Source organism: Pieris napi, chromosome 24, assembly GCF_905475465.1.
Source record: "Pieris napi chromosome 24, ilPieNapi1.2, whole genome shotgun sequence".
Classification (NCBI taxonomy): Eukaryota; Metazoa; Arthropoda; class Insecta; order Lepidoptera; family Pieridae; genus Pieris; species Pieris napi.
Genome location: NC_062257.1, coordinates 5,060,894 through 5,080,434, shown reverse-complemented (window position 1 = coordinate 5,080,434; position 19,541 = coordinate 5,060,894). Strand labels below are relative to the sequence as shown.

At 32.8% G+C, this 19,541-nt stretch overlaps 1 protein-coding gene across 3 annotated transcripts; it reads right to left on the bottom strand.

The window, feature by feature from the left end:
- Positions 1–2,536: 2,536 nt before the first annotated feature.
- Positions 2,537–6,355, bottom strand: LOC125061755 (TAR DNA-binding protein 43-like). Of its 3 annotated transcripts, XR_007119077.1 has the most exons (4): positions 4,799–6,355; positions 4,387–4,487; positions 4,059–4,130; positions 2,537–2,734 (listed from the first exon to the last, which is right to left on the bottom strand). XR_007119077.1 is itself a non-coding variant. In XM_047667343.1 (2 exons), exon 1 carries the CDS (start codon positions 6,129–6,131, stop codon positions 4,800–4,802), a length of 1,332 nt encoding a protein of 443 aa, XP_047523299.1. In that variant the 5' UTR covers positions 6,132–6,355; the 3' UTR covers positions 4,137–4,487; position 4,799. The 3 variants fall into 3 exon arrangements, 1 of the variants encoding a protein (XP_047523299.1); XR_007119076.1 differs by lacking the exon at positions 4,387–4,487 and having other exon boundaries at positions 4,799–6,354; XM_047667343.1 differs by lacking the exons at positions 2,537–2,734; positions 4,059–4,130 and having other exon boundaries at positions 4,137–4,487.
- Positions 6,356–19,541: the final 13,186 nt, after the last annotated feature.

Below are 19,541 nucleotides of genomic sequence, written 5' to 3'. Positions count from 1 at the left end.
CTATTGAATTATTTATTAGTACAAAGCTACATATGCATATTTAAATGCTGAAAAAAGCTTATTTATCTTAAATTAATTTGAATGTTTGATTGGTGCTAATGGAAAGTTGATAACTATTATTTTGTAAATTGTTTGTCACTATATCAACACCAATGTTGATATTATGTATCGTAGAGTGCCATGTATAACAGATTTTACTTCATTATAATTCTTGTATAACAGGATGAATATGACAAATCTAAGTTAACATTGAATCAAACATAACTTTTCAAAGTTCCTTAACACTATTAAGTTTCAATTTTAATCTGTATTGGATGATATTCAAATTAAGAACATATTTGACAGTTCAGCTCAGTTAAGATCTTGATTGGACTTGGGGCTAAATAAGCTTACCATAGATCCAACGAGACCTTAGAGGTCTAGATGATTCCTAAATTAGTTATTAACTTTTTAATTTAGTAATTAACTTATTGGGCGTTAAACTTTCTAGCTGAGTTAACCATATCTTTAACTAAAAAAATAATATCATAAATAAGGTGACCAACTATTTTTTGTTCAAAAAGAGTACACTTTGCAAGTATTTCATAGGTGAAAAAAAAGAAGAAAAAACGATAAAAAGTTGATTTTCTTTTAAATACATATTTTTCTTCGGAGTGGATTTTTTTTGCTAAATGAGGATGTTCGTCTAATAATGTAGCCATATCCGAACAACTTTCATTTTGCGTATTAAATTTGACTGTTAAGACGGCAGATAATGTTTTTACAGAAAGTTACGACTTTTCACTGCTCCAATAATCATTCCCTAGTGAAAATACCCTTATCACAGCAGCATTAGTACCTGGACAATATAACGAAATTTCTTTAAAAACTAAATTATACAAATCAGTACTTTCAGAGTATAGGATTTAAAAAGAGTACGGTTTGCGAAAAAAGAGTAAAAAACTCAGTAAATGAGTATAATTGGTCACCTTATCATAAATGATCAGTATACTTGTCTAAAATTGTACATTTGTATCTAAGAAATATTATTTATTTTTCTTAAAATTGCTTAAATAATTATTGTTTACAATGATCTGACTGCAACTTTTACCCGGATTGAAACTTTACTGAAGATAACAGTTACCTTTGACTCTATGTTAACTTGGCTACAAGTACTTGCTACCTTGCTTCCACCGATTTTATTTTCAAAATAGTGTATTTGATAATAATTTATAATAGGTAGGTTCCTATTATGCAATAAGTTGAAATTCTCACCGATTAAACTGTAAGATATTAGTAATACAGTAATATTATATAAGATTTTAAATAATGTATAAATTGAATGTATATTTAAAAACACTAATGTTTTTCTAAATTTACTCTGATCAAATGTTAAATCTGAACAGAGCCTATATTAGTTTTATTACTTTGAATTCTATTCATTGTATTAATATGTTTTACAATGCATCGCAAACTTGCTTTAACAGTTGTGCACTGTTTATATTTTATTAGACAATCATTAGTTTTCCTCTTACTAATGGAAACTTTGATTTCAAATCAAAACACTGGTGTAATTCTGAACTAATAGAATTCATTATTCCATTGATCCCATAAAAGGTTTTAATTTCTTAAATTGTACCCTCAGGTGTTTTGAAATACAGTGTAAACTCCATGTGACATCCCTCGATTTAACGACGCACTCCCTAAAGCGTGTAATTTAGTTTGGTTGGTTTATCTAGTTTTCCATACAATGATACACTCTACATAACGACACCCACTCTCAATAACGATTTTTTTTTTAGTAATGGAGTACTTTTTAAGTCGCTAGTATTAGTAAAAACTGCGCAGCTGTGTTCTTTTGTTCCGCAATAAACTCGACTGTCGGCATCATGCATACGAACTTTCTAAGAAATTCGTTCTTTTGTTTACAAATTGCTTGTACGTTGAGACTGTTGTTGACCATGACTTATAAGTAGTCATGGATTATCCGTTTTTCTTCTCTTCATTTAACGAAAACTCTATATAACGCCATAAAATGCACAGCCCCTTCAGTGTCGTTATATAGTTTACACTGTATTTCAAATCACCATTTAACAAATTGTTTTTATAGTGTAGAAATTATTGTTTAGACATTAAATATGCTACCTATAGAATTAAGGGTGTACATATTTTGGCAGAGCTAATGCCTGGTAAAGGGTATGTCTTAGGTTTAAATATAATGCCTACTATACAATCACATCATAATATTATTTGATGCTGATAACCTCATGAATAATATGATCTCCAATTAAAAATCTGGTCAATTATTTTTTGTATGTTCTGAACATTAAAAACTTTTAGTATGTATGTAATGAATAAAGTACTTCTATGTATTGAGTGAATGCAATGCATGAGTTTAATTGAAATATTTTTGTAAAGGCTTGCTGTGATATACCACAAGTGGTGATAAATTAGTCCCTATGTAATTGTTAGTCAACATTTGTTTTAGAATTTCATTTTTTTGGGCGAATTTAATTTGTTTTAGCTGTAAAATACATGAATATGTAAATAAAAAAGATTTAATAGAAAAATAGTTTTATTTTTAAAAATTTTATTATGTAAATGATTTCATCTCCCCGCCATCCTAGTCCATTCCCTGTAACAAAAAAATCTTATGTATAATTAAAATAACAATATATTACAACTTACCTATTTTTCTTGAAAAATTTCACCAGATTTATTGAGATTCTTCGGCGAAAGGACTGTTCAGTTCAACCTGAAAATAAACAATGGCATCAGATTTCTTCAAAGAACCTCTCATGATTTTACACTGAATATTTTTGTTTGTTGGAGGGTGGTGATCTTTGTATGGAGGAGGCATATACCCGGATGGGGTCAAGGTTTCAATAACTTTTACTAACATAGTTTAAGAAATATACTAACTGAAAATAGGTTGTAAACAAAACAAATTGTCTTGAATAATTATGCTTTATTGAAGTGAAACTTCTTTATCGGGGTTGGAAAAAAATGTAGTGTAACATTTTTTCGTTATGCGTCACGTTTTTCGGTTACGCGCTATGTTCCTTTTTGAAGTCAAACTTCTTTATCGGCGTTGGAAAAAAATTTACCGTCACATTATTTATTATTCGACACTTAATATTTTAATGACAATTAAATTCCTAACATATCTTAATTTTTCCGTCGCTCTAAGTATCGGAAATCTAAACTTTTAGATTTGTATAAATATGAACAACACTTCAAGATTAGTTTGCCACTGAAGTTTCACTTCTGACATGTGTACTTTGTACACACACACATTTTTTTATTTATTATTTTTTATAAATAATAAATACATATAAATACATTTAATATTTTAATGACAATTAAATTCATTAAATTTCTAACATATCTTCCTTTTTCCGTCCCTCTAAGTATCGGCAATCTAAACTTTTAGATTTGTATAAATATGAACAACACTTCAAGATTAGTTTGCCACTGAAGTTTCACTTCTGACATGTGTACTTTGTACACACACACATTTTTTTATTTATTATTTTTTATAAATAATAAATACATATAAATACATTTAATATTTTAATGACAATTAAATTCATTAAATTTCTAACATATCTTCCTTTTTCCGTCCCTCTAAGTATCGGCAATCTAAACTTTTAGATTTGTATAAATATGAACAACACTTCAAGATTAGTTTGCCACTGAAGTTTCACTTCTGACATGTGTACTTTGTACACACACACATTTTTTTATTTATTATTTTTTATAAATAATAAATACATATAAATACATTTAATATTTTAATGACAATTAAATTCATTAAATTTCTAACATATCTTCCTTTTTCCGTCCCTCTAAGTATCGGCAATCTAAACTTTTAGATTTGTATAAATATGAACAACACTTCAAGATTAGTTTGCCACTGAAGTTTCACTTCTGACGTGTACTTTGTACACACACTTTTTTTATTTTTTTGTTTGTTCTGGTTTCAATGCAACAGATTACTTGATTGCTATTCAAATCTCAATACTTTGTAAAAGCTTATCATGTATTGAATAGTGTCTAATGGTAAAAAAAATACCGACCTTTAAACCACACAAGACATCCTTCAGGGTCACTGATATTAGTTAAATCCATAGTTAAGAGCTCCAATATGTCTGAAATATATTGTTGTTCATTTGAGAAAATATTTTCTTATCAACATTTCAAATCTCACTCAATACAAAATTCCACCTGTACATAAAAGATTTTCAATCTCGTCTATGAATAAAAAACAAATGGATTTACACTTTTCATGGGTTTGCCAATCTACTTGATTTTCAAACATACATATGCTACAGACAGCTAACAATTAGATTACAAATCAAATTACACGCTGTAATTAACCATATCATACCCAAAATACACACTCACCACAGAGAATAGGCAGCTTTAATTATTTCTATCTTCAGGAGACTCCACATCACACATTCAGACACCAAGGCATCTGCTTCATGTTATATTACCTTTCCTCGCTACACACATACTTAATAATTAATCAGCTCGTAACAAATTATTGAAAGGAATAGTCATTAAGAATCAAACATACGTCTCAGCAAAATATAAACAATCTCATAATTAAAACATCCATCGCTAATTACACATACTTTATTTCTCGCACCACACCACTGCATAATAAACACACTCTTAGATCAAACTTACAACTACTACAAGTTATTATGGGGTATTCTTAAACAGTGCTATAGAGAAAAGTATAAAATTATATCATTGTACCTAGACACATGTTCTTTCTTCACATTTTTGGCCATGATATTTGGTGCCTCACCTTATGTTTGAGGTTTGTTGTTCCATCCACTGTTAGAGCCTGCTGGCCCGGAGCCACCATTGCCACCCCAACCTTGCCCATTTGACCAATTGCCTTGGTTCCAATTGCCATTTTTATTACCATTCCAATTAGGGTTGCCTTGATTCCACGATGGTGGTGGTCCATTTTGGTTCCAATTAGGATTATTATTCCAGTTTTTACCTGAGTTGCTGTTCTGGGGCGGACCATTTTGGCCCCAATTATTTGGCCCAGAATTGTTAGGACCCAAAAACCCACTCCAACCGGCCTGATTTAAGGCAGCAGCTACAAGGCTTATTGGTAAATTAAAATTGGGTGGTGGTCCACCTCCGTTGGGATTTATACCCAAGTTTTGCATATTCAAAGAATCAATGTTACTGCTTCCTCCATTGTTGGTTGAGCCACCAGAGGGGCCTGAATGATTTCCATCCCAACTATTGGATCCATATTGTTCCTCTTTCCATGTTGGATTGTTTTTGTTTTTAATTTTTGGTGCTGCACTAGAAACTGAGACAGAAGCTCCTTTAATAACATGATCCTCCCCACAAAGACTCTGCGCTACTTCTGGATCTAAGAAAGTCACAAATCCAAAAGCTCTAAAAGGTCTTGGAACAAAAACATCTGTGACCTCTCCAAATTTGGAAAAATATTCTCTGAGATCATCTGCTGTCATGTCTTCAGTGCACCTGCCTACAAATACTTTACAGGGCATTTGTGGCACAACACCTTCTTTAGAATTAGGAATACGCACATCTACCCATCGACCATCAATATTATGTCTTTGAGCTAGTGCTCTCATTTGAGATGCATAAGTAGCAAAACGAATAAAACCAAAGCCTTTAAATGATCCATTCTTATCTTTTTTTAATTGCACCATTACAACTTCACCAAATTGCTCAAAGTATTGCTTTATAGACTCTTCAGTAGACTTCCAAGGCAATCCCAAACATATTAAGTCAGAGCATATGAGTTTTTTTTCTAATCGCTTAGTCTTAGCCGCAGAATTTTCTGGAGACACATCTTCCATTTTCCGTTTATTTTCTTTAGGAAAAACACAGGTGTAAAGGTGCTTACCCCATCCAGCTTCTGTGGGAGGGTGCAGCTTGCCATCGCTAAGCCGTAAACCTCGAACACATTTGTTTTCAGGATTCCGAAATTTAAGTCCACACGCCCCAGGAAACTGTGCTACTAATGTTGATAGTAAAAGTGTTCCGTTTAATTCACAAGGAATTTCCACTGCATTAGATTCATCTTCGTCCTCACTTACTTTTATGTATTGAAATAAATCATCATTATAGCTCTCCTTGTTATTCATATTTGCGGTAAAAATGTGGTTTTCTGTCTGTATTTTAATTTACATAAACGTTACTTCCATAACACTTAATTAAAAATTTACAACAGTCGACACAAAACGGCTTTCACAACTACAAAGTTATTATTTTAATAATAATTAATATGAATTATCAATAATCGGTCTTCTTTCAATTCAAAATGGCGATTGGTCATTGGTGACAGTAGTAAATACTACATAGTACATAGTTAAATGGGATTCGGACGCCGAATTTTGGATTGTCAACTGTACTTGTCAATGACTAAAACTGAAACAATATTTGTTTTTTTCTTGTTTCATAAGATTACGTTATTTAATCACTGCAGAATTATAGGTCTACCAGAATCTGATGGCAAAAAAAAAATTAAAAATTAGCTTATTCTTCTTATATGGCAACAAAAAAAAAATTTCAGTTGTCAACTGAAATTTCGAGGAATTGTTTTTGTTTTAGCTTCAAATTTCCTTTAAAAAGTGGTGAAAATGTCGAAGAAACCTCTTCGATCGCCAGCAAGAAGTATTGTTTTCAATGTTTATCAAAGAATACTTGATCAACAAGGTGCAGAACATGCACAATCATCGATATTGAGCTATGTGCAAGTGTCGACTGGTTAGTAGGAATGATACGTCTTGATACTTTGGTTTATTGGATTTTCGTGTGTATTATATTATGTAATTATATAAACTTTGGTTTATTTCAGGGGTTTCTAATACTACCATAAGACGAATTGTTGCCGAGGGCAGATCTAACAGAGGCGTATTTAGTACGCCCGGTAAAAAGAGGAAAGGTGGTTTTGATTTAGAATTGAAAAAAGACCTAAATATCAGATAGATGAGATTTTTAAATCACACGGCCACGAAGTCTTCGGCCACATCATTGTACGTTAAACCCCATAGAATTAATCTGAGGAATAATGAAACAAAAACTTGCGGGTAAAAACGTTACTATACCTGCAAGTAACATAAAAATTTTAACAGAGAAGAGATTTAAGAAGCTAACTCTCAAGTAGGGATCGATGAATGGCGAAAATCTTGTGAACATCTAATAAAAATTAAAAATCAGTTCATAGAACAAAATCAGTTAATTGAGATGCAGGAGGATAGGTTTATCTTAAATACTGCGTCTTCATATGAAGACTCTTTTTATGGATGTGCTGTATTTGGAATTATAGGCTATTGCCTATAATTAATTAATAAACTCATGAACAGAATAATTGGAGTTTTCATCTAAATTTCAAACCCCAAATTCGCCACAGTAAAATTTTCAAAAATTATCCTTGATCATTGGATAAATTTGTATATTTGCATGTATCACATACAATCAGCCGCTTTAAGGGAAAAAAAGTATCAAAACGTTTTACTCCAATTTCCCCAGTATTGCTAGCGTCAATTTCTTTTTTCCCTTTTTGCCATCAGATCCTGGTAGACCTATAACTATGGATATTATTATTTTCTATTCTGTGAATTTTGTGGCGGCAAGTTCAAATTTTAAATATTTTGTAATTTTAAACATGTTCAATGCATACTTCAAAATATAGTATTATTATTCTTAATTCTTATGTATTCGAAGGGCTTTCAAAGTTATATATTAAGCTGCACGGAAATAAAATAAATGGCCGATTTTCGACGATTGAGCTCCATATCTTGTGGGAGGTTCTGCGCAACCGAAATCAACAAGTTTCGAGGCTTCTGAGAGAACGAGTTAATACTTAATACAATAAGTTTTATTAAAATATGGAACTATTTGTCGCTATAACAAAACCATATCTGGATGATTCTGGACTTTATACGTAGTCGAGTAGTTAATACAAATCTCTTGTCATTAGCTGACGTGAAGTCACGTTAAATTGAAAAGCGGTGTCAGGTAAATGTAAGTATATTTTGATTTTTGCGAAGCGTTTGATGGAATAGAAAATAACATTATTCTCCAAAAGTTGGCCACAATTGGACGTGACTGACTGCATAATTTTGCCTTTCCCATTAGGGATAAATTAATATCATCATCATTAGATAATATTAATAGCAGTTTTCTGGTAATTGTATAAATACCTTTAATTGTATCATAGTTTTATAGTTAAATTTGGCATATGTAATTAAATAAATAATGTTAGGCTTTTACTGAAATATTTATGTCTAAAATTTTTATTTCTACAATATTTATATAACTGCTAACTTGTAGATCGTTCAGAGTAAAACAAAGTTGAAGGACACAGTGGGACCCGTCTACCGATTACCTTGAATCTTGACTTTTACTAGGTGTTTGCATAAAGAGGCTTCGTATTAAACGAAATTTGTTTAAAAGAAATAAAACTACACGAAGATATTTTTGAAGTTATACTTCTTTTGGCGCTTTAAGGAAAAATGATGAGAGTAAAATGCGCAATGCGCGCGCACACCGTCACAAAAAACCGACACCTGAAGTTAGCATTGTCAACATTTTAAAATAAAAAATGTCAATTTCTTTAATTATGTAGAAATATTTTTTTTGTGATATTTAAATATACTTTATTTAACTAGATAATGGGTTATAATAAAACTTTCAATGTATTAAATACAATACATGTAATTTTTCGATTGGTAGTGTCGTTTTTTCTACAAACAGAATAATTTTTTTTTAAATATTTTTATCTTGTTACGCCAAGGAGTATATAATATATTGTAACTTATTATCATTCCCTAGTAACTAGTAAGGACGGAAACTTGATAACTATATTCTCAAGTTCATTATATTATGTCGACTACCTCCCAGAAAAAGGTTTCCCTTTCCTTTATATATATATTCTATACTAGTTTAGTTTCCGCCACCATCTTTGTACAGAAGTTTAAATACGTCACTAAAAAAAAACAAACTAAAGAAAAATATTAAGGAAATATGTATTCCCAAGCGAAATTAGAGAATTATCACTAAATAAATTCAAAGCTCTCGTTAAACGTAAATTAATCAATAAAGCTTTTTATAAATTTGACGAATATTTAAATGATCCTAATCCTTGGGATTGATTTGCTCCAGTTCAAACAATTTGTATTACTTTCTTGCCAGTTCTTCTTGCCCTTGCGTAGACCCTTGACTTGCGAACTGGTAGTAAATGTACCTAAATATAGAATTTATATATGTAACTTATTTTCTGACGTTCATAAGTGTACCTACTTGTTTACCTATATGAATAAAGTTATTTTGAGTGGGAGTTTATTGTTGAATTTCAGATTTCACGATGCAAGTAAAGATCAAATATCTTCTACATATACAGTGTATACTATTTAAACAATTATTAGGTATTTAATCTTACCATCCAGGAGTCATACTAAGTTCTATTAGGTTTGACATTCGAATTTAAACGTCAACGCCATTATATATTATATAACTGTTAATAGTTACGCAGTTATTGTTAAGAATTGTTTTATTTTAAACTGGCTGGTGCGCGCGACTTCCACTGCGCAAGATAAAATAATATTTGTCCAAATGATGTAGCGTGAACGACATATTTTATCTACTTTAAATACCAGAAGCGATAAAAGTATCTATTTTTCAATTAGTAATCAAGTTATTACTACCAAATTTGGATTAGAAATAAATTGTCAAATTTTATTGTAGTTATGGTTCACTATTTTGGCTATAATGGCTTACACATAAGACAGATATATACTAGGCTTTTTTTGTAAAACTATTTAAGATAAACATTTCCATCATATATGAACATATGTGTAACTCTACCGGTTTTGGCAGCGCACGTCAGAATAGCTCGCAGATGGTAGACCTTTTCCTACCACAGGAACCAAACTTTTTAAATTTGTTTTAATTTTCTATTTTTTTTTTTATTTTATTTACAGTCTTATACCCTTATACCCTTTTAAGCCTTATTTACAGAATTACAAAATATATACATTATAACTGTTATTTTTCTTAATCTACGATAACTGATTTTGTGTGCCTACGGGCAAAGGCCTCCCCCATTGTCCTCCATTTTTCCTTATTGTTTGCCAATCTCGTCCAGGTCTTTCCAGCCATTTCCATGTTTTCATCGGCCCACCTTTTAAATTGCCTACCTCTGTTTCTTTTATGGGCTCTTGGTTGCCATAGTGTTACAATTTTGCTCTATTTATCTGCTCCTCGTATGGTATTTTCTATTTATCAGTTTTTTATTATTATTACGGTAATATTTATTAAGGTATAATAAATAACAAAAATAATATTGTAAATACTGTATATTTGTGTTTTGAAAATAAAATATTACAGACCGTACATTTTATATACAACATCGTGCTTTTCATATAAAGTGATAATAATATACTTTATATACATCACAAACATTATGTCATTCCCAATAATTAAAACAAAAGACAACTAATGAAAACTTTTCTCCTAGTTTCTTTTAGACAATAAGACACAAATACGGTTTTATATATAAAGATTCAAAACAAAAGAATTTAAACCTTATCTGTATATAAAAATACTGCAATAAAGTTACTTAAATCAAAATAATAAAAAAACAATCAATTTCTGATATTTTATTCCTACAACTTAATGCTAACAAAGAAACGATCAAATCGAACCAATCGTATTATTATTCGAATATTTCGCGACATAAATTTAAAAGATGTTCAAAATGTCAACCAGTGAACTTTCGATCTCATCCGCGAATGCAAACAGGTTTTATCGGTCATCAAACAGAAGTATTACTAAATAGGTGTTATGTATACTCAATATCTTAGGTACAAGCCGTCGGAAATATCTGCGAACCTCGCTGGAATGCGAGTATGGAAGCGATTCTTTATATTATTTGTAAATTTGTAAATAATTTGAATTTTAAATAATGTAAATAATAAGTATTTGTAAATTTCAAGTAGGTACGAGTATCAATAAAAATAAGTACACAAATAAAATATTTTTTATTTTTACATCTTCAATTTTTTTGCTCTCTCCAGTTTGTATGACGTCATTAAGCCAGGTTCGCAGATATTTCGATTCGACTGTATATAAAATACCACAGTGACTGTTGGCGTGTCGTCGTATATATATCCACTTTATATAGAGATCCATGGTCACGGCGGCCAATAACCCAGTCCTAAGACTTGAACAGGGTCTCGAGGTATCACAAATATTAAATATAGTAGACTCGGCCAAGCGTTGCTGTGGCTAAGATTTTTGTTATATTACATAGTAGTAAACGATTCAAGAGAAACGGCAGGAGAACACCAATCCACCATGCTTTTTTGGTGGTTATGCTATTAAATTGTAGCTTATGTGAAACGTTGGTATTTATTTTGATAAGGATCAATACCTAGGTACGAATAAAGAGCCTTTTCTAGCGGTGGTATTTTAATAAAAAAAAAATTAATAAAAGGACGTAACTATAAAAAATAGAGACATGCTGTCGCGACATTTTTTATAGATAGTGATGTGTCCTGAAAAATTGTAATACATCATTTTGTTCTATCATTAATAGTTTTCAGTCACAGCGCACGCGATTGAAGGAAGTTTATTGTTAGTATAGAAGTATAGAAAAATAGGAATTAACTTTTTGTTAATTGACTGATTTAAGAGCGACCGTCGATGCGAAAACCGCTGTGTGAGTTCGAAAAGTGAGTTACAGAATCGCAGGGCAGCCCTAAAACAATATTTTGTTCATCAAACAACAAAGCTTTTACATAAAATGCGAGTATATTTTCTTATTAGGCTCTGTTTATATTATAGTGCCATTGAAATGTATATGTTACGGGTAATGCTAGAAGGTGGAGTAAACCTAGGTTTACTCGGGTTGACTTAGTATTACCCAAGCTTCTTGGGTAAAGTCCGAATAATAAGTAAAATAAATTTTAATTCGGGGTTTACCCATGCTCACCTAGGTCTACCCAACTCTGTCTGGGTAATGTGTTGGCTAAATTTTAACAACAGTTTAGCAAATTTTGCATTAGTCTTGTTGGCAACACTGGCCACGCCGCCGCTTGCTTAGTGACAAAATGGCGACCGAACAGAGTGCACGTTCTTTTCGAGAGCGTTTTGATACAAAATTTCAAGAGTTATTCTCAGCGAAAGGATTAAATTCTTTTTACTTTAGTAACGAACAGTATTTGGAAATAATTAATTCGGTAAAAAGTGCAAAAGAAGCTAAATCGAAAACTACTTTACAATACCGGCGATTGAAGCGTTTTGATTTGTGCTCGGTAAGTGGCGTCGAGAAACTGATTGCTCCTCTATCTTCAAGTGAGACAACAATTAAATATTACGTGACTAATGATGAAATGTTCGATATTTTGCATGAAACTCATTTGGCTGTTGGACATGGAGGAAAACATCGAATGGAAAAAGAATGTAAAAAAAAATATAAAAATATTACTCAAGAAGTAATCAAATTATATTTACGACTATGCGAACCATGCCAAAAAAAGTTAAAGTCTGCTAAAAAAGGAATTGTTGTCAAACCATTGGTGTCAACAGAAATGAATAGTCGCTGTCAAGTAGATTTAATTGACATGCAGTCTAACCCTGACGGCGACTTCAAATTCATAATGGTCTATCAAGATCATTTGACAAAGTTTGTACAGCTGCGCGCGTTAACATCTAAACGAGCCGTAGAAGTTGCTTATAAGCTTTTGGACATATTTTGTATTTTTGGCGCACCTTCAATTCTTCAATCAGACAATGGCCGCGAGTTTGCAAATCACGTAATAGAAGAGTTGTGCTCGATGTGGAGCGGTCTGAAGATAGTACATGGCAAACCTCGCCATAGTCAGTCTCAAGGTAGTGTGGAAAGAGCAAATCAAGACGTACAAAATATGCTTATGACGTGGATGAACGACGAAAATTGTAAGCGTTGGTCAGAAGGTTTGAAGTTCGTACAATTAATGAAAAATAGGGCATTCCACGATGGAATAAAACGAGCTCCTTATACCGCCATGTTCGGTAGTGATGTCAAGGTGGGTTTAGCGTCGTCTTCTCTTCCAAAAGAAGTTATTGTCAATATTCACACTGAGGAAGAGCTCGAGAAAATGTTGACGGAATTTACTACCGAAGCAGAATCTAGTCCAGAATCCCAAGAAGAAGGACCGGAATCTAGACAAGAATCTCAAGAAGATTTACTAAATGTAGAGCTGGAATCAGAGAATTACCACTTACAGAACACGGAGATGAGAAGCGATATCGAAACAGAAGTTTTAAATACAAAAGAAGGTGAAAGGAACGTTTTATTAGAAATAAATTCAGAAGAAACGGCCAAAAAGAAAGACGAATTAGAGTGTAGTAGATGTATGAACCCAGGCACAAGTACACAAGAAATAAACTTATGTGAAATTTGTACTACTCAACAAAATATAAATAAACATAGATTATCTGCCCGATTGAGCTTAGAAAATCAAGCTAAGAAAATGAAAGCCTTATCTAATTTAAAATTTCCTCCATGTTCTGTTGGAGATACGGTGAGAGTCCAAATACCAGATGTCGATAGAGGAAGAGGCGAGTTTCGGAACGTGCTTATGGTAGTTATAGAAAAAGCTGGTGATCTGTATAGGCTAGGAAACGAACGTGGTACTATTGAGGAAATGTTCTCAAGGAATCAGTTTTCTGTGTGTCATGATAAACTGATTGATATCGAAAATATATCACCAGAAAAAAAAAGTTTACGAGAGCTTGCAAATGAACAGTCGCTTTCAGGAGGCCAGGGTTATAAAAGGTGTAATTGCAAAACAAAATGTGCCACAAAGAAGTGTTCATGCAAAGCTGCAGGAAAATTATGCAACTCAAAATGTCACAGCAGTTTATCTTGCTCAAATAAATAATTTTTATGTTTGTATGTTTTTCAGATAATAAATGTTTAAAATGGCCTTGGATTTTCATTTCACTAATTAATTAGACAAATTTTTAACATTACCCAGCCAGAGTTGGGTAGACCTAGGTTGGGTTGAGTAGAGCATGGGTAAACCCCGAATTTAAATTTATTTTACTTATTATTCGGACTTTACCCAAGAAGCTTGGGTAATACTAAGTCAACCCGAGTAAACCTAGGTTTACTCCACCTTCTAGCATTACCCGTAACATATATATTAAATAAATACATTTAGTAAATTCTATACATTATACATTGAAATAAATAACTATCCTTAACATAAACTAAAATATATTATTAAAAGGAGTCCCTTTAGGCAAGGTTCCGAAAATAAAAATGCGAGTTAATTATAAGAATATAAATAAAAGTTACCACGAGCAGAGTAAAGCAATGTACAGTGAACAGTTAGAGACTCTTGTTATATTTAAATTATGGGTAAATAATATGTGTCTCTGTTTAATAAACAACAGTATTATATTTCATAGTTTGTCAATAACCGGTAGCTTTTTTAATATTCCGTTGCCTTGGGCTGGTTTCCTGGTCGAAACATATAACAAGTGAAGGGGCTTTTGCATTGATCCTTTGTTCAAGACATTAAAGTGAAATGTTGCAAAACTGGTATTCGACCTTCAAGATATATGACAAAATAGTTTCTATCAAATTGCCAGCGTTTTATCCTAATATTGCTCTAATTCTTAAAAAAACGACACTCTAATTCCACTCTTTTAACTCAAATACTCTATGATTAATTGTCTTTGCGCTGAGATAATAATATTTCATAATTTACGACCGTATATACTGTCAAAATCTGTTATAACGACATCGAAGGGACTACTCATATTTGGTCGTAAAAACCGATAGTCGTAACAGCCAATGACCTTGTTAAGAACCTAATACAATAGAATTCAGCCGGGACTTTTGATTTTGGTCAATGTAACCGGTATGTTGTTCTAAACGATGTCGTCGTAAACGGTTTTGACTGTATTTAAATTACAGCTATTATTCACGAAGGAAAATCTTGATGAACTACATATTTAAAGACGTATGTATTTAATTAACCAATAATTAATTATAAATAGGTCACACTTCTATTACAGACCGTGCAAGGTTGGTGGCTGTGGGGGGGGGGGGGAGCCGGTCATTGGCTTAATGCTTATTCTTCGCCAAACACTGGCACTCCTTTTCACCCTGAATCATTGCCATTAGCAGTCGCTTAGGAGTGCCCATATCTACTCCCTATAAGTATCCCTCTGGCTTTGAAGTAGCCTTGGACACAATGGCCTCCATTGTGAAAAGCGCTCAAGGACATCAAACGTCGCTCTCTTGCCTTTGTCAATGTTCAAGCCATTTTGGAGCCAACAGGCATCACTAGAGACGATGGCAAGCGGCCGAATGGAATGTCATTGTTCCTTGGAGGATGGATGAGGATGGAGGATGGGACGTGCTTTGGTATGAGATGCTCCTTGTGTGGACACGTTAGCCCCGTGAGATCTCTCTCGGACAAGCACAAAAGATGGCGCTGGCGCGGAGCAGGCGGAAAATAATAAACGGCTCAAATATGTATTTCCTCCAACTTTGATTTTGTTCCCTTTGGACCGTGGGGTTCAAAAGCACAGGCCCTAATAACAATTAACTCGACGACTCATTGGTCTAGTGGTTAGTACCCCGGCTGAGACGAACGTCATATGTATTTATATGTCTATCTATCTATAATATGTATGTATATCCGTTCCCTAGTACCCATAACACAAGCTTCACCCGCTTAGCATGGGACTAGGTCAATAGGTGTGAATAGTCTTAAAAAAAAAATTAAAGATTTAAGTGTCGCCTAGTAGATAGTACCGGTAACCCCAGAGCAGGTGCTTTCCTCGCTCAACGAATTAGTATCGCAATATAGCGAGGAAATGCAGCGTTAATGCCCACCTTCCACTGCGTAAGTGTTGAACGAGACATAGTTGACCGGCGGAACTGAGTTTGAAATGATAATAGTTTTTGCCTTCCACTGAAAACGAGGTCAACTAGGCGAAGCGGGAAGCGGGAAATGGACGACTACTCCGATCGTTTTCTGCCTAGTTCTAGCTCCATCCGAGGTTGTAGGTCCTTTTGCAAGCGGGGAGCTGAGCACCAGTATTGGGCAGCCCAAGACGTTTTTGTGAATTTCACTATGTCAGATTCTAGTGAAGTATTTATTAATATAATCATCTTCACTAGAATCTGAATAGTATTAATAGGTATCACTTAACATCAGGTGAGCCTCCTGCCCGTTTGCTCCCCCTTCTATAAAAAAAAAATCGTGCGTGTACTTATGTACGCGCGTAAGAAGTTATACTTCTTTGGCTTTCTTTTTTTTAAATATTAAATAATTAATAATAAATATTTAGCGTTAATAATTTAACAATATATTTAATATTTATTATATTATTCAATTATTAATTAATATTAATAATAATTATTATTATATTATATTATTTATTCAATTTAATAACTAGGTATGTTTCATAACCTTTTAACTAAGTATAAATAGGTCTTTGTGAAAAAGCATTGCTAAATTTCTTTGAAAAAATAATTAAAACTGCTTTATTTGTTTTAAAGGTACTACAAGTATATTGTCTTATTCCCATCTCGCTCGCGCACGGTCGGCGCCCATACTGAATTTTGTGTCACGGTGCGCGCGCATCGTAAAATTTCACTCTCATAAATTTTTCATAACGCGCCTAAAGAAGTATAACTTCAAAAAAAAATCTTACTAATGTATCACTATAAAAAGAAGCATATCCGGCACAAATCAAGATTTTTGATCAATAATCACATTCGAGGAAGACCCGTAAAAGGAGATTTATTACGAATGTAAAACGATTTGCAAGACGACTGCGTTCACAACTAGTTTTCAAGAGCATACGCAGCGGACTCCGCTTTACTCGCTTGCTCCGTTCTACTTTACTCTTTTGCAGTGGAAGTAATTGTATGAAATATAATAAAACTAGTTCAGCTAGTTTCGTACGGAGTCCGGGGGAAACTCGCTCAACTCGCTAACCTTGTGTGTGCCTCTTTCAACCTGCTCACTCCGCTCCGCTCTTCTCCGCTTTGGTGGAAGCACATGTATGAAAATCATCGTTACGAGTAAAGCGGAGTCCGTAATGGGTCCGTTCCGCTCGCAGTGGAAGGCCGGTATAAAATTACACTGCCACAGGGATCATAATTTTAGAATTTGTTTTAATTGTCCATTTATTAATTATTATTATTACTATGTAGGTTCAGAATATTGTATATACTGTATATTTGTATGTTGAAAGTAAATATCGATGTGATTCACAATATATATATAATTTGTGATCATTGAATTTTATTGACGTCCGCCGTTCCACAACTAACCGTTCAGGGCAGTTCTATATAAATCTCAGAATATTAAATTAACAAATAAAAAATAGGGGTTGATCGTAGAGGGGTAAAATCACTATGTATTTTTGTATGCTGTATCATAAAAAAATTGGGTGAAACCCTTAACATTTACACTTAGTTTGTTTAATTACAAACACCGTGACACGATATATATGTCAACGTAAAATTGTAAATACCGTTAGATTGTAATCTATCTCGCGAGATTGTAAAGTGTCGAAAAATTGTGAACTCAACGTACTGCTTACAATTTAACGTATTATTATACGTTAACATATACATTAGCTAAAACTGTCGTTACATATCACGTAACGGTCACCACATTGTAATGTATACTAATATTATAAGGACGAAATGTGTGTCTGTGTCTGTAATGAATACACTCAAAAACTATGCTACATTATCCAGCTTAATAATCTTTATTTATTTCCAAAACATTAAAAAATAAATGAATTTTTTTTTACTAAATTTACATTTTAATAAACAAGTATAATATTTTATAGATATTTATTAATTAAAAGATAAAAAAATAAACCACAGTGTAGTCAAGCATGTTTTTACATATCAGGTAATTTCATATTGTTCTTCTATTTACCGTTCTAAGCATTCGTGATCCAATTATCTAACAAAGTTTCACCGCTTGGAGTAGTTGTTCTCATGTTTATTATTCTGACGGCGTGCGTCAAGAAAACGATGGAATTTCGCCGCCGTCCCTCAAGCGGCCACTGACATCTGACCAAATGTCTTTTTTGTTTTACTGCACATTGTAATCTCTGCATACCTGGTGTGATCGCTTCGTCCGTATAGATTTTTAAACGCAACAGATTTTGATTTGTTTTTTGAAGTAAAACTTCTTGAGGGTTCATTTTTACGGATGAAACGCAATAATAATAATATTAGCGTTATGAATATGTGCAGCGTTTTTATCGAAGAAAAGGGAGAGAGCGATTGACAGAGAGAGTGAGAAGGATAGACCTTAAAGATATTCTATTTTTAAAATTTCGTAAACAGAATTTATGAAATATAAGTATTTTATATTTTATGCAAAATAATTTATTGAAATCTCAAATGACGAATTGTAAAAAAATATAATTTGTATTAATTTTCGACACTTAATATTTTAATGACAATTAAATTCCTCTAAGTGTCGGAAATCTAAAGTTTTAGATTTGTATAAATATAAACAAGACTTAAAAATTAGTTTGCCAAAGAAATTTCACTTCTGACATGTGTCCTTTGTACGCTGCGTGCTTTTTTTAAGGATATGGGTAAGATTCAGAGTCTTAGTGTGATTAAGTGTAGATAATGTCCAGTAAATGTGTTGATCTTGACAAACGGAAATTGTTTCCTAAATGTCTATTAAGCAAAAAATACATACACAAAAATACATATTGTAAAATAACGTCGCTTCCCGCACCTTAGATCTTTAAACTACGGATTTTACTACATTAATAGACAGCGGTTTAATAGGATTTAAGCGGTTTATATGTTTATTAACCTCTATTATCTATAGTAAAAAACAAAGTCACTTCCTGTCTACACGCGTAGTCTCTCCCGTACCTATATCAAAATCCAATGCTATCGTCTTCCTTAGGTCTTTTAATAATAGTTTTCCTATTTCTAGGTTTCAGCTCAAGCAACAGCATCACACTCACCCGATGTTAAGTGATACCGCCGCCCATGTACACTCACATTGCTCGCAGAAGGCTCGCAATAGCCTTGCCGGCTGTTTAAGAATTGGTACGATCTTCTCTTGAAGAACCCTAATTGTATTGGTTCGGAAATACTTCAGTGAGCAGCTGGTTTTAATGACTCAAGTAAAGAGGAAGTCGCCCGTCCATTGCAATAAAATTTCATAAAACTTACCTTTATAGCTATAAATTATAAGGATCAAATGGAAACAAATTACAGATTATGTCGCCTCATGTTAGCGAGTTTTTGTCCCGCGATATTGCAACATTTTCTTCATATCGAAAAAAGAATAAGACAAGGCCGTGAGGTCGAAATACCTCAGCCTGGCCGCGGGGCAAATTATTGTAATAACATGAGTCAATAATAATTACATCCACGAAAACAACGGTTATTCGCGTGATAGCGGATTTGAAATGAATTATATTTATTGCTGTTATTATTTATAAAGGAAAAGTGCTTAGAAAGATTATTTTATCTTCAAGTATCTTAA

Coding starts and splice junctions, on each gene's coding strand:
- LOC125061755 (XM_047667343.1), bottom strand. CDS start 6,131: ATGAATAACAAGGAGAGCTATAATGATGATTTATTTCAATACATAAAA.